Source organism: Phoxinus phoxinus, assembly GCF_949152265.1.
Source record: "Phoxinus phoxinus genome assembly, chromosome: 4".
NCBI lineage: Eukaryota > Metazoa > Chordata > Actinopteri > Cypriniformes > Leuciscidae > Phoxinus > Phoxinus phoxinus.
In genome coordinates this window covers 20,514,484-20,538,062 of record NC_136879.1, presented here as the reverse complement: position 1 = coordinate 20,538,062, position 23,579 = coordinate 20,514,484, and the positions used below count along the sequence as shown (strand labels likewise).

At 38.1% G+C, this 23,579-nt stretch overlaps 1 protein-coding gene across 2 annotated transcripts in view; it reads right to left on the bottom strand.

Moving 5' to 3' along the window:
* Nucleotides 1-23,579, bottom strand: part of kmt2bb (lysine (K)-specific methyltransferase 2Bb) — a 40,935-nt gene that overhangs the window by 4,063 nt on the left and 13,293 nt on the right. The window contains exons 12-36 of one of the 2 annotated variants that reach the window (XM_079610351.1): nt 22,488-22,601; nt 22,124-22,270; nt 21,380-21,472; nt 20,768-20,885; nt 19,429-19,542; nt 18,435-18,640; nt 16,914-17,015; nt 11,275-11,385; nt 10,895-10,971; nt 10,558-10,778; nt 10,346-10,449; nt 9,767-9,904; nt 9,392-9,550; nt 9,119-9,236; nt 8,925-9,003; nt 8,648-8,808; nt 8,393-8,563; nt 5,236-8,284; nt 5,057-5,152; nt 4,586-4,692; nt 4,320-4,457; nt 3,576-3,828; nt 2,520-2,627; nt 1,198-1,281; nt 503-632 (exon numbers count right to left, since the gene is read on the bottom strand). In XM_079610351.1, the coding sequence (XP_079466477.1) occupies nt 503-632; nt 1,198-1,281; nt 2,520-2,627; nt 3,576-3,828; nt 4,320-4,457; nt 4,586-4,692; nt 5,057-5,152; nt 5,236-8,284; nt 8,393-8,563; nt 8,648-8,808; nt 8,925-9,003; nt 9,119-9,236; nt 9,392-9,550; nt 9,767-9,904; nt 10,346-10,449; nt 10,558-10,778; nt 10,895-10,971; nt 11,275-11,385; nt 16,914-17,015; nt 18,435-18,640; nt 19,429-19,542; nt 20,768-20,885; nt 21,380-21,472; nt 22,124-22,270; nt 22,488-22,601 (6,198 nt within the window). The remainder of the gene's footprint in view (nt 1-502; nt 633-1,197; nt 1,282-2,519; nt 2,628-3,575; nt 3,829-4,319; nt 4,458-4,585; nt 4,693-5,056; nt 5,153-5,235; nt 8,285-8,392; nt 8,564-8,647; nt 8,809-8,924; nt 9,004-9,118; nt 9,237-9,391; nt 9,551-9,766; nt 9,905-10,345; nt 10,450-10,557; nt 10,779-10,894; nt 10,972-11,274; nt 11,386-16,913; nt 17,016-18,434; nt 18,641-19,428; nt 19,543-20,767; nt 20,886-21,379; nt 21,473-22,123; nt 22,271-22,487; nt 22,602-23,579) is intronic. The other variant, XM_079610350.1, reaches the window with a different exon arrangement.

Sequence of the window (23,579 nt, the reverse complement as noted above, 5' to 3'; positions counted from 1 at the left end):
TACTAGGAATGTTTCGATCAAATTTTTTTGTGATGATTTTTCACCTGATCCGATCCAGTGAATATTGAGTATCTGCCGCTACCGATACTTGTATTTTTTCCTAGTGCTTGGTGCACATCTCAAATACAGATGGCAGATAAAAATAAACAGTAAATAAATTACTTTCGAGTGACTCGTTACTAAAGTGCGCATCAAATATGCTAAACACGGAAGCTCAGACGTGCCTGATGCGCAAGAACAGACCTCATTGGTTCTCGCGCATCAACATGCACATTTGAGCTTCATTTCCTATTAATGGCGGTTGACAAACCCACTAAAAGTTGCATATCGCCACCTACTGCACAACACCTGCATGACAGATGACATAAAATAAAGGATCAAGCTTAAGATAGCAGATACCGATTAGTTAAATAAATGCTAAATCGCCTCCAACACCGATCCTTGACCTCAGATCGGGAAATCCCTAATAAATACTATTTTAAAACGGCACTTTTCCACTTACCTTGCCATCGTAATACTTCTCACGCTTGTCCGTTAGAACAGAACGAATAACAATGCCTGAATACTCAATGACCATCTCCCCTGCCTCGATGTTTCGCTTGCAGAAAAGGCCTCTTCCGTGAATCGCAGACCTATGACGGCAATAACAGTTACAGTGAATGTGACTTGTTTTGAATGAAAACACTGGCAACACAACCAAGGAACCGGGAAAAAAAATATGGCAAACTTTATAAGCCAAAATTGAATTCATTCATTGCAATTACAACAGAGCAAAAGAAGACACTGGCAAAGGGTTGCAGAATAGACTCCAAAGATCATAAAACAATGATCATGGCAAAAACATTTCCCATTTGTAAACCACAGCGACTAAACCCATACTTTAGAATGTGTCATAACGGATAAAAGGGAAGAGAAATATTTCTAGCAGATCCTAGTGCGTGCATTTCTTAAAATAAAGTGCATCTTTATGCCATGTCAACGGGGTTTTTTTGACCGGGTTATTATTGGGAGATCACCTGGAAACAAAACCTAAACATCTCCTTCCTGCGACTGGTGGATATGATACTGACATTTTGACTTCTGCTAAATGTAAAGACGTACTAAAATTTTCTACTGATGTAGCTCTAATGTGGGGGTTAAAGAACAGAACTGAAAATATGACTCAGTTCCTCAACTGGGTTAACATTTTGAACCCACCTATAGACACCAACCGCTTCCTTGGATGTCCTCTCCAGATGTCTAAAGCGCATTGCCATAGGAAGCTCCAAACTTGTTGCACGTCTGTAAAGTGCAAATGATTTTATTCGCCATGTGAAAACAAGCCACAGTTGCATAATAAATTGCTCAAAAATATCAATACTGAGAGAATTAACCAAGAAAGAGGAAATACAATCAGCGACGAAAGATTAAAAAAGGGGAAAGGAATATGAAAGGCACATTGTCATGACAATAAAACCCCAAAAGCAAATGTATATTTTTCAGTCTATGAGACAAAAGCAAAAATATCAGCATTCGTATTTTAGTGCTCATGGTGACCCCATTGAAATACTTTAAAGTGCCCCTATTATGCTTTTTCAGATATTAACTTTCATGCAGTGTGTATTATAGCTTTTTCGAAATATAAAAGGTCTGCAAAGTTTCAAAGATCGAAGCGCACGACAAATGCCATATTATTGTCTCCCAAAAGAAAGACTCGAACTGCCTGAAATGAGTCATCAGTAATTCAAATCTTTTCTGCATGAACTTGCGTAGGTTTGTAACATATTCACACACTATGGTCCTCATTGGCTGCCTGTGACCAGCATCTACTTTGACTCACCCTTAAACACTGTAGTTGTGGTTTAGGCCTGGACTAGTTTGGTTTGTGTTGTCGACATTTCAAGAAGACGTTGTTTTTGGCACTGTAAAGAGCAAGTCCACTTTGTATTTGTATAACTGCGTATCATGCGCCGAGGAAGCATTCGGAGCGGAAATTCAGTTGTGGTAATGGTAGACCAATCACGACAAACTAGCCATCTGACCAATCAGAGCAGAGTAGACAAATCACAACAGACTAGCCATCTGACCAATCAGAGCAGAGTAGACCAATCACAACAGACTACCCATCTGACCGATCAGAGCAGAGTAGACTCTCAGAAAGGAGGGGTTTAGGGAGACCAGATCCTTTATCGAACAGTTTAAGACACCCTTAGAAAAGAGTCGATGCAATGTATATAAGAACATTAAAGTGTTTTTGACCTTGGATGCATGTAAACCTATTGTAGGAGACCTCAAAAACAAAATTAGGAATCTTTAAAATAGTATTATAGGGGCACTTTAAAAACTACTATTTATAAAAAATACAATTAAAAAACAGCAAAGTGCTACATCACGCATATAGTGTAGTAGTTCTGAAACAATATAAATGCTGTTATAAATTTACTGTGAACCTATCAGGTTTTTCTCGTAACTCTTACGTGCTTTTGTGTCATATCAAGAAACAAAACTTTCATTCAGTAAAATTCTAATTCTTATTTGACCTGGTGGATTTGAGAAGAACCTCATCTTCTTCCTCATCATACAGGTCGGTGTCAGGAAGCTGTCTGTGCTGTGACGCCAGGAAGTTAAACATATCAAAGGTAGACTTCCTGTGAAACAGACAAGTAGGTGTGAGCAGTTTCACCCTTTTTAGGCACGCACATTTGAAGTCACAGAACTATGACTTCTAGATAACATCACTTGTTACTTTCCAAGACAAATGTATGTCTGAACCCCTCCCTACATTAGTAAGACAACCAAGAAGCAAAACACCTACTCCCTTGTTGCTAGTTACTAGTCATTTAGCAAACGCCTTCTATAAAAGCTAATGATATAGGGACAGACCCCTTATAGCGACACACTCTAAAGTTCCTTATTTAAGGCAAAATGTCCATCCCAGTAACTGGATTGTAGTTTGTGAACTAGGACTGTCAATCGATTATAAAACACAATTGAGAAAATTACACATTAAGGTCAATAATGAATCAAATTAACAGCAAATATATTTACATATTATTATGGGAAAAGCCCTTAAATTAAGATAATAATAATAATACTAACACAGTAGTAGTAGTAGTATACTATTGTGGCATACAAATCAAACATTTAATAAACATTACAAAAAGTGTCTTTAGAAGTCAATAAATAGTTTGAAGTTTTGTAAAAAAAAAAAAAAAAGAAGAGTATTGAATTATTATTATCATTATTATTAAGTAGTGGTAGTACTACTATAGTATTGTAGCTGACAAGTTAATTAATTAAACAAACTGGAAATAACCAGATATCAATTTGCTGGGAAAGACACTTAAATAATAATAATAAATTATTATCAATATTAAGTAGTAATAGTACTATATTATTGTGGCAGAAAAGTTAAGCATTGAATAGACATTACAAAAATAGGCTTTAGAAGTCAGTAAATTGTTTGTCGCTTTGTAAAATAATAATAAATCATCATCATAATCATCAATAAAACAATTTAAATAAAATAATTAATAGTTAATCACTATGTTACCACCACTTCATATATTATTTAACAGTTAAACCAGTGAATTGACCTTAAGTGGACTTCAGAGCGGGCACAGCCACTTGGGTTAACAGGCAGATCTTCCTCCTGACTGGCCTGCTTGTGGAAGCGGAAATTGTGGCGCTGGCAGCATTTGGCCCCCTGGAGCTGTTCCACCAGGTAGACTACGGCATCTTGAAGCATTCCCATCATACGAGCACCGCTCAACCCTGAAAAAGTGAGTTGCCTCAGTCCAGCAACAGCACGGGCTTCCTGGACCCCCTCGATAACAGTGGTCCAAGCCACTGTTGGGGGAAAAAAAGTGAATTTAGTCATTTTTTGGTTCACAAATACATACAATTTACATGCACACAGTACACACAACGTTTTTTTAACAGCCAATGGCAAGCAAACTGAAAAAAAAATATCAACAATTTCTTACTGGTTTTCTATTAACTAATATATGTTTATAAGTGAAGTACTGTAATCTGATTACAGTGTTGCTCAGTGCGAATTAGCCTTTAGATTTATTTGATTTGAATGGCTCACTCCACTTACATCAGGTAACAGCAAGGTGAACAACAAGGGGCACACTATAATATATGCTTTTTAAACCATTATGATAAATTACCATATGATAGATAACCATTATGTTGCTGCTCCTCAAACTTTCTGGCCAAAAGGTCAATATTGTCAAAAAAAATAATTATATATATTCATAACTCAACAGAAAGAAAATCATACTTCTACATACTGCTATTTTTTTCCAACCACATGCTAAGACATGACCTCCTACCTTCAATGCTGTCTGCTTCAACACTGAAGCCGTCATCACTAGCGATCTCAAAGCGTAGGTGGGGATGGTCTCGGCTGGGAGGAATATGCTCTTCACCGTCTGATGGAGGCATCTCATCATCTGAGCAGGACAGCATCCCTAAAAAGAAAGAATATCTTTTAACATCTCATTCTTTGATCAATTGAAAGACCTTAAAGTGAGCAAAATGAAATAAAATAGAACAACAACAACAAAAAGGATTACATTTAAATTACATGAAAACATACCTGAGTATTTGTTCCAGTCAGATGCATTACGGTTAGCAGGATCCCACGTTGCTGGCTTGTTGCTGTCTCCACCTCGAGGCAATGAAAGGCGATCCCAAGGTCCAGGCCTAAAATAAAATCAATGATAGCTCACATATTAATGGATTAGTCAGGCCATTTTTGTGTCTGACATATTCTTTCCATTGCAAAAATATAAAGTCACCACTTAATCGAATGACATACATTAGTGGAAACGGTGGAACAAACTACCCACATAAAAAAAAAAGTGGTATTTGTTAGTATTACTATGAAAGTATTTAGTATTCTTGTTTTGAACTTTTAAACAGACATTCGATGTAATGTACTCTAAGTATGCAATACATTTAGTGTTTGAAAAGCAAACTTAGAGGTAGGTCTTACTGATATTTAACAAACACTTAATTTTTTTTTTTTTAATGGCACAAAAGGGGCAATACAAATTCAAAGGCTCACCTTGCACTCTCAGAGTCACTACTTCGCTCTTCATTCAGCTTGTCCAAGTCTAGAATTCCCTTGACAGTTGGGGTTTTAATGCGAACTCCATACCTGCTGTGGAAAATAGTCAAATGAATATTCCTTGCGGAGTTTAAAATGACAGAAAATAGCCTTAAATGTAAGTAAATTCCATTTACCTGGCTGATACAGAGTTTGAGTTGCATGGTTCTTCCAATCCACTAGGGCGGCCCAGGTCCAGAAAGTCTGATTTTGATTTCTTGGTGGCAATACGGTCAGATAGAGAGGACACTCTTTTCATTCGAACCTGCTTTGGTCGAGGTGCTGCTTCTGGTGTAGCTGGTGGAGAAGTCTTTGTCTCTGGTTCAACAAGGGGACCTTCAGGTAAAACAACTGAACTTGTTTTCTGAGTTCGCCCAACAACAGTAGTGTTACGAGGTGATGAGGGAGTAAGAACATGGGAAACTGTTTTGTTGGGATCATAATAGCCAGCCATGGCTTGGTTGATGATAGCTTGAGCACTCTCTGCTTGATTAGATGTATCTAAGGAGGTTGTTACTTGACTCATAGATTGTTTGCTAGAGGGACCAGGTGTGCTAGCAGACTTTGTTCTTCTAGGTGTGGAAGACTCCTTCTTATTCCGTGCTTTTTTCACTCCATCTCCAGAAGCTTTGGCATTCCTACGTGGTTTCTTAACATCTCCTGGTAGTGAAGCTGCTCCGTTACTACTGGTGGTAAGTAGCTGGGTAATGGTATTGGAGGTCTGCACCAATGGGGTCACAATTTGGTGGATTTGGGTTGGAACGGTGGAACCCGCAACTGTGGGAAAGTTCCCAGCTGCTGCAAGTGTTGCTGACAAGGCATTGCTTTGCAAGAGGCTGGCGATTTGGGTAACACAATTGAATGAAGGGGAGTGTGGAGTCGGCAGCTGAAAGGTGTTGCTTTCTGGGTTTTTGACAAAAATTTGACCAAGACGGTTAACAAGTAATACATGTGGTGTGGGATCCACATTAGGTCCACCAACTTCCTTTACAGTAAGAATAGCATGACCTGGTAATGCTTGAGTAACCAACTGTTGTTGGGGTTCAATTGTTGATCTGGGGGTTGAAAAATTGATGGAAATAGTTCGTCCTGGAGCAGTTTCTCTTTGCATAGGCGTGGTGTTGTACCCATTGATGAGACCTGGAGCAGAGGCTGTCTGAATGGCAGTAGGCATTGCTTGGCACTGAGCTGATGGTTGGGAAGTTACGGAAGTGGATGATGAGACTACACCAACTGCTGTAGAGCCGACAGGTTGTGGATAAGTGGGATGCAATGGGACAGACATTGTACCAGAAACTGGCCCATAAGTACCAAGGGGTACACCAGTGGCTGACGGCACAGACAGCATTGACTCTGGTTTATGTGGTACATTTGTGGGGACACATGGCATTGCCCCTCCAGGAACTGAAGGGGCAGGATGCCTTGGTTCAGCAGGTGGGTGTAATTTGGTTCTGAAACTCTCCATGGGCGGCAAGACAGTCTTACCCTCAGGAGTTTGGACAGGGTACAAGGAAACATTTGCAGCAGGTGCCTGATTTGGGAATGTTGTAAAAGGAACTGGCACAGAGGAATCTGAGGATAAAAGTTCAGAAGTTGATGCAGATTTGGGCAACTCTGTGAAAGCAACAGGATTTGGTTGCAGTGGAGTTTGAATTCCATTAACTTGGCCTAAGTCAGGAGATACTTCTTGCAAGTGGTTGTTTGGATAAACTGTTGAGTCATCCATAGAGGACACAAAGTGGCCACTACTAGGATCCAAGTACAATTCTTTAGATTCTTGTGGGTCACCTAAAGAATCCTGGACTGGGACCAGCTCTGTGAAATGTGCATTGGGTGAAAGAGGGTCACATCTCTCAAGAATTAAAGGCATCTCTGGCTCAACAATTAAATGAGGGGATTGGAAATCATTACCATATGTAGAAAATGAGGGGTTTAAAGACTTTGCTTCAATAAAATTAGTCATAGGGTCTTGTGTGTGTATAACCACCCCAAGGTTTGATTGCAATGTTTGAGTTAGACCAAAGGAATTTTGACCAGCAGCAGCATCGGAGTTGTACACTGGTTCTAATCGACAACTAATTGACGGAATATCAGATACAGGGCTTGGAAAAGTCAAACACAGCCCATTGCTAGCTGTCTGTTCATGAGGTACAGAGTTGAGGGATTTGTGTGGCTTTTGGGCTAGATTTGACACCTTCACACCCTGGTTGTCATTGTTAGCCAAACTTGTATCACTCTCTGCCCCATCATCCACACCATCAAGTTGGGAAATATGCCTCAAAGATGGAGATGTAGGTGTCTGAGAGGCATCCCTTTGAGCCTTGCAAGTAACCACAGTGCGAGTGAAGTTGTAGTAGTTCTCCATGTCCTCATCAGAAGAACTATTACCCCAGTCTTCTCTACAAGCATCAACAGTACAAGATAATCTTTGCGTAGACTTTTTGGACTTCTCTTCATTTGGCTCCCAGAAGTCCTCCTGGTTGTCTTCACCTTCAACTACAATTTGTGCACTGCAGTTCATAGCTACACCTTCATTCAGCACTGTTTCTTCAATTTCAAGCTCGGTCCTCAGCTCAGGTGCCTCAGTCAGGTCTGCCTCTAAGTGGAAGGATGTGTAAGGGAAATCTCTCTCACTGTCTAGATGATTACCTTTTTGTGTACCCAAAGGGTTACCCAATGGCAAGGCACCATTTTCTGCTGGATGCTCCTGTGGTGATGCTATAAAATTGTGTGGAAGTTCTACAGAGTCTATCTGATTAAAATCAAAAGGCCGTGGTCTTGTGGAGAAATGGGTGGGAGATGTAAGGGATCGGTTGGTGCAAGGGGTGCTGCCAATGCCAACTTGCCTTGTGGACTGTGAAAATAGTCCTGAGGTAGAATGGGGCGTCAATATTCCAGAACCCCGGACTGAGGAAGCACTTCGACCGACAGGCCGAGCTGAGGAAGAGGTCAGCAGGTTTTCAGTAGCACCAAGGGGGAAAACTGGGGAGGTAGGCTGGGAGGTTTTAAGGTGGTGGGAACCACCTGCTCTAGACGCAATTGGGCCTGCATGGGATCCAAGAGTAGGAGAGGTCATGTGACTGCGGGTACCGCTATTCTGGGTGTGTGGGCTATGCCGCCGTGGCCTTCGAGTGTCATCCAAATCACTGATAGTCAGGATGTGGTGAGGTTTGGATGGGGCAGCTCCTGATAAAAAAAAAAAAAGTAAATAATCAATGATCAAAATGTTTCATATGAATTTTGTGAAGACAATACAAATGTGCAACGCTACTTTGTTAAATTGATTTTGATTACCAGGAGAAGGCAGTGGTCTGGATAGTCCTCCGGCAGGTCTTCTGTTTTGGGGGTATGAAGGGATTTTGGGGCGGGCACCAAGGTCTGGTTTGGCAAAGACAGATGCCGAAGTGGAATTTGTTTCACTGGAAGGATTTGTTGAGGACAAATCCACTTCGAGGGCTTCAGATTCTAATGGAAATATATATTGGAATTTCAATATTCAAAAATGTACAAGAAATCACTTTGCAGGAAGTAACATAATGCAGTACTCACCTGACTGCGGGCATGGACTGTGGGCAATTGTGCAATTTTCTCCCTGATCGGGCGACTCTTCCACTGGTTTTTCCTGAACAGGTGGCCGGACCTCCGTAACACGAAATGTGTATTTGCAGCGACGAAGGGGGTTAACAGTACTCCAATACCAGCGAGAGCATCTTAAAAGTAGAAGAAACAAAAACTCTTTTGATGTGCAAGCAAGAGGAAATGCTAAGTCTAGTACATCCATTACGTGAGGAGAAAACTCCTCAAGAAATCTCAAGAAGCTACTTACTCATAACCCACAGGGAATAGTTTTCCATGACAGGCAGATAATTCACTCAGCTTTCCAAGCTTTTCTACTAGCAAAGAACCTAACAGTTGAAAAATGATGTTTAAAACATTGTTCAAAACCTCCTTGAACAATAATGCATTATATTTACATATTACACATTTATTTATGTAACCTTAAAAGACAAAAACACCAACCTATCATTAAATTGATTGACTCTGGCTCCAATCCAGTCAAAAACTTTCTGCGAAGACTTATCCCTTCAAAATCCACATAAACTCTACGAAGTACTTCGAACCCTTGACCAGTGATGACCTGGTAAAGTACAGAAGAAGAAAAACTGTTCTCACAAACCAGCTGTGTAATGTGCACATAATGCATCAGTTTGACTTAATTTTAAGTTACTATAACAAACCACAACTAAATAAGCAGCCATTTAGCTAAATTAAATCCAATTAAACAAAGCTTACTTTTCCACTTATAAGGTCACGGTGTTTGTAACAGAAGACTCTTTTATCGTCCTGGAAGACACAGTTGCGAAAGCGGGCACACATGAAGTGGTAGTTGCTCTGGCACGAAGAAAGGCAGCAACCTACCGTTGCTCCAGTTCGGTTACACCGTTCACAGCGCTGTGAAAGGAAAGTTGGAACATTAGCAAAAGCCAAAAATTATATTATGCTTAACAGATGCAAGTATACTGTTTGTTTAAATATTACATATATCATTTTCTATGGCATATAGTAGCAATCCATTAAGTATGATATTTGCTAATAATTAATTCAAGGTAGTGTAAAGCATCAACAATGGATCTGTTGAACCAGAATTAAATTAGTTTAATAGCATACCATTAGACGACCCCGTGCAACAGCACTGTGGACATGCAGAAGTGACCCATTATCCTCCTCAAACACCTCTGCAGACCACATGGTACAGTTCACATGAGCCCATTCATTTTGCCCAAGATAGAGCAACCTCCCTGCATCCTGGGAAGTGAAATGTATAATACAAAGGGTAGCAATTTAGATTTGGCTGACACTAATAATATCTTTCACAGATCAGAGTAAGACTTGTATGCTGTAATATTATAACATGGTATCTGAAAATTACAACTTTGTAAGCGCCCGTACAAAAAGTATTGCGACAGTACCAGGGTACAGCAATATTATCAGATATCAAATGCCATGATACTTACATTTATGCATACCAAATAGATAGCTAGATTACTATATTCATAAACAACAATAATTACATAGTACTTCATGGTACTACAAAGAACACAGTAATTTTTCATGGTATGCGTAAACTAACATGATATTACCATTGTAACATCCCTAAAATCCTATTAGGACCTTGTAGTAACAAGCTATTATGAAGTAGAATACCGAGTTTTCTGTGAGTAACAAAAAAAAAAAAAAAGTACTTACGCTGGACTTTGCATCACCATATTTTTGGCACAGAACGCACTGTCTTTCGTCGTCTTTCGACCAACCTGTGTCCAGCTCGGTTTTAGCTGGCCGACCCTTTTTTCCTGGGAGATGGCATCAAAATCTCAAGTTAGGATGCTTTTAACACAGGTTTTCCATATGTTCAGAAACAATGGTTACAATTGTCATTTTATACTTGTGTGTTCATTTACCTTTCATATTCATTCGTAATGCCCTTATGTCCATAAAATGACCTTTAAGGTTATGGTCCAAAAGTGTGGACAGATCCTCCTCTTCTCCCATTTTAACATCCACGTGTCTTCCAGTTATTTTTGGGGTGCCGTCCAAAGCCTGGCTGCAGCCATCTCTCTCACGCCATTGAGCATAAACATGTTCATAATTTGGTGGCATCACGGCATGTGAAAGCATCCCACTGCAGCACAAGTGAGAGTACAGGAATGGAATGGAAAGGAAGGCAAGTATGATTAATAAAATATACAATGATGTTTCTGAAAAAAATGAGACTGGAAAGAAATATTAGACGCTTACGCTGGCAGATGTTTAGAGCGTGGATCCCATACTTTAGGGTCCAGACTGTTGAACCAACCATAAACTTCCTCTAAGATCTGAAAAGGATTGCAATTATATAAAGGCATCCAAATATAAAGCCAAGTTAAAGAATCACAAAAAAATAAGTATCTTATGAGTATTTCTAGGCTGATATTTAGAATAGAATTTTAAAAAAACTTATGTAAACTTAAAAATGTAAAAGACAGTCATATCCAATATACACATTTATTTATAGACTTTATTTATAGTCTAGACTATAAATGTGTATATTTAAACAGTGCATCATTATTTTTCATCAGATGACCTAAGTTACTCTGACTGGTTGGGTGAAAATAAAAATAAATACACAATAATCTGACCGTGAGATAGTATGAGCGGGCGAGGGCAGTGGGTCTTTGGTCCTCAGGTAAAATTTCCTCTTCCTCCAAGTGACTGTGAATAACCTTCACCACATCCTCATGGAAGGATTTCTGCTTAACAAAACCACAAATTAAATTAATATTTAGTTTGAGGTCGACTAACTAATGTGTGCCATCAGAGTTACTAGCAATTAGCAGGCAAGATAAAGGAATGAGCATTTTTGTGTTGACATGTCAGTGTTTCCTCTAGGATTTTTTCCAGCTGTGGTGGCAGCCATTTCCCCAGGGGGAGGGGGCGCCGCCCATGAGTGATATTCCCATATAATTAGGGATGGGTATCGATTCAGATGTTCAGATTCGATTTCAATTCGCAAGCTCTCAATTCGATTCAATTTCGATACTCGATTCGACTCAATGAATATAGATTTAACACAAAACCTATATTTATAAAAAAGAATAGTGAACATAAGTTTGCGAGTGGTTAATTAATACAAATAAATTAAGAGCCAGTATATTAAACTCGTATTATTTTAGGTACACTTGGGTACATTAAAACAGAACCAAACCATATTTATCAAATGCATACAATGAATAGACAGGATTTTGATGCAAGATGAAAAATCGATTATTGAAAAAGTCAGAACAGTCTCATGCCTTGATCAAACAGGATCAGGTCATTTTATGTTTAAGATAAAACAAAAATAAAATCTCACAGCATTAGAGTAACATGGAGGCTGCAAGCCTATGAAATGTAAACTAATACTGGCTTTTGGGTGATATATAAATAAATATGGGGGGAAAAATCGATTCATAGCCTTTGAGAATCGATATAGATTTGACCACATTTTAAAAAACGATTAATCGAAAAAATAGTTTTTCTAGTTATAATATGAAAGGTTCCAATTTATAGCGGCAAAGCGATTATGCGCATCCCGTGCGCCGAATGATGCACTTGAAGCAACTCGAAGTCACAGCGTGCAGAGCTTCGCATTGAAAAGTTAAAAGCACAAAGCGAAGAGATATTTGATGCTTACTGTATTATATCTATGCAACAGTTTATTGAGCCTTTTCTTTTAACAGTTTTAAATTTCAGTTACAGTGCGCATGAAGAACAATTCATAGTGCTCTCTACTCCAGTGCTGTAATCTAACAGAACTAACGCAATAATAAACTCCAGTAAGATAAAGTCATTTTATGCAAACCATAGACCTTTATCTACAAATAAAGTATAATAATGAAAACATTGATCTTGGAGAGTGTCATCATGTTACTCGTAACCGAACGCGACGCGCTGTTTGAGTTCTGAATGGAGAATGACTGAGGAGAGATGAGTTTTCATTAACTTTAACTTAACGACTTCAATATCGTTAAGTTAAGTCGTCGACTTCAACTTCGGTACGCAGAACATCGCCTGAAGCAAAGATCGTCGTGTCTGGACCGCTTCCCACGTACCGACAAGGACAAGAAAGGTTCAGTAGATTGTTTGCACTAAATGAATGGTTGATGTCATGGTGTAATGAACAGAGACTGCTCTTTGTAAATAATTGGAATCTGTTTTGGGAGCGACCTAGGCTCTACCGTGCTGATGGCCTGCACCCCAGCAGAATCGGAGCGGCTGTTCTGTCGGACAACATCTCAAAGACGTTACACACCATATGACTAGTAAGTCAAAGTCCTAATCACATTCTTTGCTGTCCCAAATTAATTGATATAAGTACCAGTGTAGAACACTATATAGAAACTGTGTCTATTCCTCGTTTAGTGAGGCCAAACAATAAATCTACTGCAGGATCTAAGAAAAATCTAATTGTGATTAAACCAGAAAATCTCAATATTAGTGAACAAAAACAATTTCTAAAGCTAGGTCTTCTAAACATTAGATCGCTTACACCTAAGGCGGTTATTGTAAATGAAATGATCACTGATAATAGCTTCGATGTACTCTGCCTTACTGAAACCTGGCTTAAACCAAATGATTATTTCGGTCTTAATGAGTCCACTCCGCCAGGATACGGTTATAAGCATGAGCCCCGTCTGATTGGTCGTGGCGGCGGTGTTGCAACAATCTATAGAGATATTCTTAATGTTACTCAGAAAACAGGCCACAGGTTTAATTCGTTTGAAGTACTTGTGCTAAATGTTACGCTCCCAGATGTAAGAAAGAAATCCCTATTATCTCTAGCGTTGGCTACTGTACATAGACCGCCAGGGCCTTACGCTGATTTCCTAAAAGAGTTTGCAGATTTTCTCTCAGATCTATTAGTCAATGTCGATAAGGCAATAATTGTTGGAGATTTCAACATACACGTTGATAACACAAATGATGCGTTAGGGGCTGCGTTCACAGATTTATTAAACTCCTTTGGGGTCAAGCAAAACGTTAGTGGTCCCACTCATCGTCTTAATCATACTCTAGATTTAATTATATCATATGGAACCGATCCAACCGATATAGATATTATACCGCAAAGTGATGATGTCACTGATCATTACATGGTAACTTGCATACTACGTACGGCTGAAATGTGTCATGTTGCGCCGCGTTATCGACCAGGCAGAACAATCCTTCCAACTACTATAGATAGATTCTTGAATAGCTTACCTGATCTATCTCCGCTCCTCAGTGAACCCAAACTAACAGATGAGCTAGAGGAAATGACTAGCAGTATGAGCACCATTCTCTCTAGTACATTAGAAACTGTTGCACCAATTAGATTAAAAAAGGTTAGAGAGAAAACTAAAGCACCATGGTACAACAGTGCTACGCATGTTATCAAGAGAGAAACTCGTAACTTAGAGCGCAAATGGAAACAAACTAATTTAGAGGTCTTTAGAATCGCGTGGAAAGACAGTATGTCACGTTATAAAAAGGCTCTAAAAGCAGCCAGGGCTGAGCATCTCCGCAAACTAATAGAAAACAACCAAAATAATCCAAGGTTTTTATTTAACACTGTGGCTAGATTAACAAATAAACAGACATCACCTGAACAAAATATTCCGTTACATCTTAATAGTAATGATTTCATGAATTTCTTCACTGAGAAAATAGAAAGCATCAGAAACACAATTGTAAATGTACAATCTTTGACAGCGTCTTATGATTCAGCCTCAATTATCGCCCCTCAAGAACAATTACAGTGCTTTACAACTATAGGACAGGAAGAGCTAAATAAACTTATTACTGCATCTAAACCAACAACATGTTTATTAGATCCAATACCCAGTAAACTACTGAAAGAAGTGTTACCTGTAGTGGAAGAGCCTCTTCTCAATATTATTAACTCGTCTCTATCTTTAGGACATGTTCCAAAAACGTTCAAGCTGGCAGTTATAAAACCTCTTATTAAGAAACCACAATTAGATCCAAATAACCTAGCAAACTACAGACCCATCTCAAATCTTCCATTTATGTCTAAAATACTAGAAAAAGTTGTGTCCGCTCAACTGTGCTCTTTCTTGCAAGAAAACGATATCTATGAAAAATTTCAGTCTGGATTCAGGCCACATCATAGCACAGAAACTGCGCTGGTTAAAATTACAAATGATTTACTTTTAGCTTCTGACCAAGGCTGTATCTCAATACTAGTTTTACTCGATCTTAGTGCTGCGTTTGACACTATAGATCATAAAATACTCTTAGATCGACTTCAAAATTACACTGGTGTTCAGGGACAGGCATTAAGCTGGTTTAGATCGTACCTATCAGACCGTTACCATTTTGTCCATTTAAATGGGGAAAAATCAAAGATAACGTCAGTAAATTATGGAGTGCCGCAAGGATCTGTGTTAGGCCCTCTGCTATTCTCAATTTATATGCTGCCACTTGGTAATATTATAAGAAAACATGGAATAAGTTTCCACTGTTATGCTGATGACACTCAATTATATATTTCATCACGACCAGATGATAACACTAAATTATCTGAAATGACAGAGTGTGTTAAAGATATAAAATATTGGATGACGTGTAATTTTCTTCTATTAAATTCAGATAAAACGGAGGTATTACTGATTGGTCCAAAAAACTGCCCACAAAACCTCTTACAATACAACCTTAATCTAGATGGACGTCCTGTTACTTTATCCTCTACAGTAAAAGATCTGGGTGTTATACTAGACCGCAACTTGTCTTTTGAAAATCATATTTCAAATGTCACAAGAACAGCCTTTTTCCACCTTAGAAACATTGCTAAGCTACGTAATATGCTATCAGTTTCTGATGCAGAAAAGTTAGTTCATGCATTCATGACCTCGAGACTAGATTACTGTAATGCTTTATTAGCTGGTTGTCCTGCATCCTCCGTAAACAAGCTACAGTTAGTCCAAAATGCAGCCGCTAGAGTTCTTACTAGGTCAAGAAAATATGATCATATAACACCAATTTTATCATCTCTACACTGGTTACCTATTAAGTTCCGTATCAACTACAAAGTATTGTTACTGACCTATAAAGCCCTAAATGGTTTAGCTCCTGTGTATTTAAGAGATCTTCTATCGCCATATAATCCATCGCGCTCTTTAAGATCGCTAAATTCGAGGCTTCTGGTCGTACCTAGGATATCTAAGTCCACTAAAGGAGGGAGGGCGTTTTCACATCTAGCTCCTAAACTCTGGAATAGCCTTCCTGATATTGTCCGAGGTTCAGACTCGCTCTCCCAGTTTAAAACTAGATTAAAGACGCATCTCTTTAGCCAAGCATTCACATGATGCATCTCATACCTTTTATACTACAGTTAAATCAGATCAAATTCATTCATATTATGAACAGCAGCTACGCTAATTATTTCCCATCTGCCTTTTTTTGTTGTTATCTCGGGACGCCTGTCCCGAGTTAACTCAAATAGAGTTCGTCAGCTCCAGTTATGTATCCAGCCTCTCATGGAGACTTCAGATGCCCCAACGCCTGTGATGAGACGACTCGACGCCTGTGAAGAGACGACCCAACGCCGGCAATATGTTATGCCCTAAATTTTATGATTAACTAACTGTATTTTGTGTGTATATTTTTGAAATGCATTTTCTGTAAAGCTGCTTTGAAACAATATGTATTGTGAAAAGCGCTATACAAATAAACTTGAATTGAATTGAAGATAAATTTTTACCTCACATTATGCTATCGAATGACTTTAGAAGTCTTGGAATATAGTGCACGAAAACTTTATGGTGCTTTACAATGTTTTTTTATGCCTTTAGTGGGGCTTAACAATAACACAATAGTATGCACAATATCGGACCTCACCTCACTGAGAAGCTGCAGCCGTGGCGGGAGGATTTTTGGTGTGGCGGCCCACCACGGCTGAATGAATGTAGCGGAAACACTGCATGTCAAAATCACATTTACAGTAATTGCTCACAGTCACGCATACATCCCTAGTTTATAAACAATGTGGGATACCACACACTCGAAAAGCATAGTGAAGCTGCACAGCCACACTGAACCAAGTCTGAATATCTGTTAAAACCACTACAGCGTGAGCAAAGCCATGCAGGGTTGGTACTTTCCAACCCTACATTCCCATTTGGTTACAATTCTTTAAACTTTTTTGGGGTCTCAAAGAGTAAACAGAGGTTTCCCCCTTGTTGATCTCAGACCTAAAACAAGCACATGTTCAAGTGAGTTGAAAAGCAGAGAAACTGACCAAGGATGTGTATAGGCCTTGATCAAACTTCTTTCCAATAGCACGGAGGTCGCAAACAGGCAAATCTTCAACTCCAGTGTCCGGAGAACCCAGTGCAGCACACTACAAAAGAAGACAAACCACTAGGAATTGCTAACTAATCAAGCAATGATTAATGTTCCTTTTTATATGTATACAGTTTATGTAAATTCCTGTAAATTCCCCCGCTTTGAGTAAACTGTTTAAACATAAATTTTCAAATGTTTTGTACAAAATACAACAATATTCTGACATTTCCTCTTAATTGGGTTTTATTAGGCAGGGCTGGAATGTTAAAAGCATCAATCTGGTGAACTAGAGTTTAAATTTAAGAACTCCAACCCATTTTCATTTTCAGTCTTAACTATTACTTACTTAGTAATAAGTACAATGACCTTAAATTGGATTTAAACCACTTGTTAGTTGTGATATTGTGTCTAAGTCTATTTTACATTCACACGTGTGGTTTAGGAAGTAAAACCATTTGAATATATTAATAATAATACTTTTATTATTCCTAAGACAGTAATATATTACTATTGTAACACAGCAGTGTAAAATAATTTCATAATAAGTATACTTTACATCATTTTGTCTTAATTTCCTCACTAGCAAGAGTTAAATTCTTGAGATTTACTTTTTACAGAAAATGGCAGTTTCTGTGAAAACCGGCCGTCTTAAAAGAAATCTAGTGAAACGCTGTAATCATCTGTCCAATTTTTTTTTGAAAAGTATGTGAATGTGAAAATAATAAAAGAGTTGCTAAAGAATATTGGTTCCACTGCTTTCCCAAATGCACGATCAAACCGACTGAGTTCTCTGCACTCACTGTGAACTGGGCCATGGAAAACATTGGATCACATGCTGAACGCATGAGAAAAACAGACTATACACACTTAAATCGTATCTTTTTTGCTATTTAATAAGGGCACGAAGCCATATCACGCTTTTGATGTAAGTTAAATTTACAGATGCTTTGACAAAACTATTTTTGTTATAATGAAAAGTGTATTTTAGGTTCATTGTGAAACTTTGGTTCATTGACGAACTTTACACAGCTGAATAATGACAATAATGTCTTTTTTAAAGCTGCTTCACAGCAGAATTGAATTCTGTTTGCATCACTGATTCTGTAATTTTCCAGTTTATCACTGTAAAGCTGCTTTGCAACAATCTGTTTTGTATAAAGCACCAAATCATTTTTTTTTTAAATGTGACAGGACAGATTAAGACATTGGTGGGCTGAGTCTAGATAATGTACAGGAAACACTGGGAATTGTGACTTTTCTCTGACTGTTAAGACTTTATTCATTCCAATAACTTTCAGGACCATGGGAACCCTGAGCCTGGGAAGGAACATGCTTGTAACAATAATTATTTTGGAAATGTATTTTCAAAATGTTTATGCGATCCTAGCTGCTGTTTAAACAATCAACAGTATCTGGTAACTGCAGCTTTAAAAGTACAGCACACTAGGTTTAGGAGAGATCATCGGATGCCCACCTTCTTGCAGGTGACCAGGTGCTCGGTGAGGGTGGAGTTCAGCAGGCCTTCCAGCACCCTCTCTAAACCAGTCCTCAGCTCCTGGTTGAGCAGTTCCCTCCACCCCGCTCCATTGACATCCTCTACATTGGGCTGCTCTCGTAAGCACGGCTGACAAGAGTACACCACACTCTCGGGTAGACTCGACAAGATTTCATACAAGTCATCTGTGAAAAAACAAAAATTCGAGGAGTCAGCCACAGATGCAAGAGGTAGATTTCCAATTGATGATTCAAAGTGGAGCATTTTCACAGACTATTGAGAGTCATCTGTGACTCATTTTTGTTTTTCTCAACAACTCCCTGAGAATGCTTCATTCAATAAATACATATCATGGGAATGATTGCTAAACAATCGGGTTGGGGAAATCATGCAAGAGTTTGCATAACTTAGTATGAATTTATTTACGCATTTCCAATGTTTATAGGTCTGCAAATGTTTGGTCTGTGAACACAATAGTTCAAAAACAACGGCGATGGTGGAAGGAATTTCCTTTGCATGACAAGTCTTTTGGAAAACCACATTTTATGTTGGAATGCTTTCATATAATTCAGCCACATACAAAACAAATCAATGAATTCTCCTATAATGCACAATAAATCATTTAATTCTCCTATAATGCACAATAAAAAAAAAGTATAAAATATTTATTTACAAACCGATGGTATCTGGCAGAGCTTTCTGTTTTGTGAATTTGGTTAAGTGTCATTAAAATGAAGAAAGAAAAAAAAAGATCATAATAAATTTAGACTGCAAGTTAAAATGTATTACATTTGATTGATAAAAAAAATAAACAAATTAAGATAAAATAAAACAAGATAAATTAAGATTAATGTAAATAATATTAATACATAAATCAAATTGGTTACAAACTAAAAAAATATATATATATATCACTCTAAATCCCACTCTGCCCAGCCTTTAGGAGAAGGTAAGATCCGAAAAGGTCACTCACCTGTCAGACCTTCACATTTAGCATGGACCCAGTGGTTACAAGTGGAGCACTGCATCATCTGGCTATCGTAGTCATTATCTTCATAACACTTGAAGCACATGGTGCAGTAGTTACCTACACACAGAGATAAAATTACTTTGTGTGGTAATGTAAAAAATAATGTGTTTGTCACACAGAGTGTTTTTCACATAAAGGGTGGCTACCGTATTAAAAAGTCAGTGTGGCAGACTGATACAATTTTTATTTTATTTAAAGTCCATTTGTAAATACATATTCATAAGTTTCATGAGATCGTACCACCCAATTTAGATTTCCTTTACAGCCAGGGCCTAATATTAACACTTGTCAAGCGGCAAATGAGAGTAAGAAGTATATGGAACAGTATCAGTCACATATTGGCCGGTAACATTTTTATGAATCCTAACACTGCAATGTTGTGAGAACATCAATGTGAATGAACGACACTCGGGACAGATGACGGGCCAGTGCTGTATCGTCACGAAAGTTTAAGCCTTTGCCATTTAAATATTCAAGCGCAAGAAGTTGTGAAAGGGAACTCAATTCGTAAAATATAAATATTTTGTAAAAAGTAGTTTGCGGTCAGTAATTTTTTTCTTTCTATTTTTGAAAAGGATGAGTGAAATTGATAAAAAGGGATAGCGAAGATTTATATTGTTAGAAAAGATTTCAATTTTGAATAAATGCTGTTCTTTATACCTTTTTATTCATCAATAAATCCTGAAAAAGGTATCACAGGTTCCAAAAAAATATTAAGCAGCACAACTGCTTCCAACATTGATAATAACCGAGTATCAAACCAGCATATAAGAATGATTTCTGAAGGATCATGTGACACTGATGATTGAAGTAATGATGCTGAAAATTCAGCTTTGTATCACAGAAATAAATAATATTTTAAAGTATACTAAAATAGAAAACCATCATTATAAATTCACAATATTTCATTAGGAAATGTTGTTTAGGAATCCGTTCAAGAGCGCTCAAAATGCTTGAGGGAAATGCTGGTATCGTCACATTGGTACTGAAGTACTTTTGACAACTCCACTGCAGTGTAGGCAAAGGCCAAATGAAATCATCATGTTATGCCAAGATTAAAAAATCCTCAAGAACTTGCATTTATTCCGTTAATAAATAATGATTATACATGATTAAATAATCTTGGTATTTATCATGATTTCAAAATAAATACATTATTTTGTAGCTTGAGCTAATCTGACTGGATGGGTGATGAAACAGAAACACTCTGAAAGATTCGTTTTTTTTTCATCAACATAATGTATAATAGGCCTACGTATATAAAAGATGCTACAAGCCTCACCTTGATCGAACAGCCTAGTGCAGTCAGGACAAAGACCCTTGTCATGATTCCACTCAGTGTCCCAGCTCTTTCCTGGAGTCACACCACAACTCTTGCACCGGATGCATGTCATACACACCTTAAAAAAAGAAAGTCACTGAACCAACGTTTCCTGCATAAACTTAAACATCATCCTGAAACTGTACTATGACAGTTTGACCAAAAATGATAAAAACATGTCATTATTACATATATGTGTCATTATAAACATTTTATATAAATAATCGAAAAATATATACATAGAAAATACATAGTGTACAGTCTACTATTAAGGTGTTTTTTTAAGTTCTGGCCACTGTAAATGTTTGTTCAAAATTCTCCTGTCAATATTCCTCAGACAAATAGGGTTTTGTACAGCGAGTACACATTTGTACAGAATTTCCATTTGTGGGTGAACTGAATTATACAATATAAACACGAATTTATACTTGAATGTCTTACGCCGCACATTTTTTGTTGTTTACGTTGACATTCTACAGAAAAAGCAATGTTATGGAAGCGAAGACTTCAAAGTATACTGAACTTCCTTGTAGGTTTTGCAAGTGGAGGAAAGTCCCTCAGTGGACAACTTACCCAAGGCTTCTTACGTTTGTTGGGTTTGGGGTAGTTGGGACCCAGACAGGCAGGATGATAACAATTCTGACACCTTTCACACTCCAGCAGAGGCTGCAAAAACATTTACCGGTGACATCAAAGCTGTTACAGACCATCTGTTTCTATCGAAAATGACTAATGTCACAAGTCCCTCTCGTGAGAACAACACGTGTACACTACTGTTCAAAATTTTTAACTCAAAAAGATTATTTCTCCCAAAGAAATTATTACTTTTATTCAGGGACGATGCATTAATTGCCCAAAAGTAACAGTAAAGACATCTAAAAGGCTAATTTTTTTATCAAATAAATGCTGTTTTTTTTATATTCATCAAACAATCCTGAAAAAAAATCTGTTTTTACTGTATTTTTTAACAAAATTCAGTTAAGACCATTTAAGTTATAACCTTTAAATTAGGGTTACGGTCCGTTCACACCTAGAGCAATAAATATAACGATAAATAAATAGTTCTAAAAAAAAATCTAAATATATGAGTTCACACCACAACTAAAATGGCACAAAGAAACGATATTGTTGGAATCATTTTCAGGATGATTTTCTTTTCCAGCTGATGAACAAAAATAAATAAAGATTGACAGCCAACCAGAATCAATCCAGCTTTAAAGAGCTTGAGCATTTAAAGCGACAGAAGACAAAACCACGTTTGGAACAAACACAACATTATCATCCTCCGGTGTCATGTTTTGGAGCGTCGCAAACTACCTTGGATTCTTTATTCTTGCAGCCGCAGACGCGGCAGAACTTGCAGCGACGACAGCACCAGTTCTCCTTGTTCTCCTCCAGTGGACGCTCTGAAGGGTCCAAGCAGAAGCGATGGAAAGGCTCACAGCAGACTTGACAGTACAGCATCTGCACAACATAAGGTTGTCATGAAAATTGATAAGAATTTATTTCCAGGATTTCACAATACTGGTGAAACTCGCTTGGTTTTTCCAAGTAAAGATGTCATGCATCATCAGTATCAAGTAATGTGTCAAGATAAACTAAAAAAAAAAAAAAAAAAAAAAATCACCCAAAATAAAACAATCTTAATGTGTTGCTGAAATGAAGAGCAGTCAGGACGTACCTCATGTTGGCCTTTACTGGCACACAGCAGGCAGGCGTACTGGGGCACGAGGGGTACAGATGTGAGGATGCTCAGACCTCCGGTCGCCCACACGCTCTGCACGCTACAGTCCTCCTGTGGAGAGAAACAGAAAAGAGTAAGGAACATTGTAGCACCACATAGTTTCTGCTGCATGTAGTGTTGGGTCCGAGTCCACCTTTGTCGAGTCCGAGTCGAGTCCAAGTCCTTAACAACCGAGTACAAGTCCAAGTCCGAGTCCAAAGAGGGTCGAGTCGGACTTGAGTCCGAGTCCTTAACATCCGAGTCCGAGTCGAGTCCGGCCGAGTCCACAAAGATTTAAATGATTTGAAATTGACCTTTCACAAAGACCCGCCCCTCTTGGTTACTGTTGCTACGTCCGACAAGCCATTCCTCTCTCACTCCACATGTTCTCGGTCGGAGCAAAGAGGACACTAACAATGTGCCAACAGACAAGACAGAGCAGGGTACTTTTGGTTTGAAATAAAGTCTCAGCTTTCAATTTTTTTTAATTTTTATGAAATTCAAACGATAAATACTGTTTTGTGGTGCTTTAATGTGTAGGCCTCAGTTCAAGCAGCACGTGAACTGATAATCTCTTCTAGTTATAGCACAAATTTCTAAAAAAGAAATCAATACACACTATTTTTCAAGTTCAAGTCCACTGCCTTTAATCTACTAACTGATTTGGTTTGTTTGTCGAACAAAAATGGCGTGTATCTGCATTATAATTGGTCAGATCACCTGTCAATCAAATCCCGGCGAAAGGTCTCAACACTGAGCTCTTAAATTAATATTTTAAACCTTACAAAATGATTGCAATGTATAGTTACAGTCATACGTTTACCTATTGTACATCTTTTAGAATCTGCAAGGCAATGCTTAATAATGCAACACGATGCATTAAGAGCCAGGGGTAAACTTTTGAGCAAGATGATGATGTTTAAATTTTTCTTATTGTGTTGTACATGCTAATATCTTATTTAGCCTCTGAAGGGTTGGACTAAATTAATGAATGCATTTTTAAACAAATAAGACCAATTTACACCAATGATCCAGTTCAAAAGTTTACAC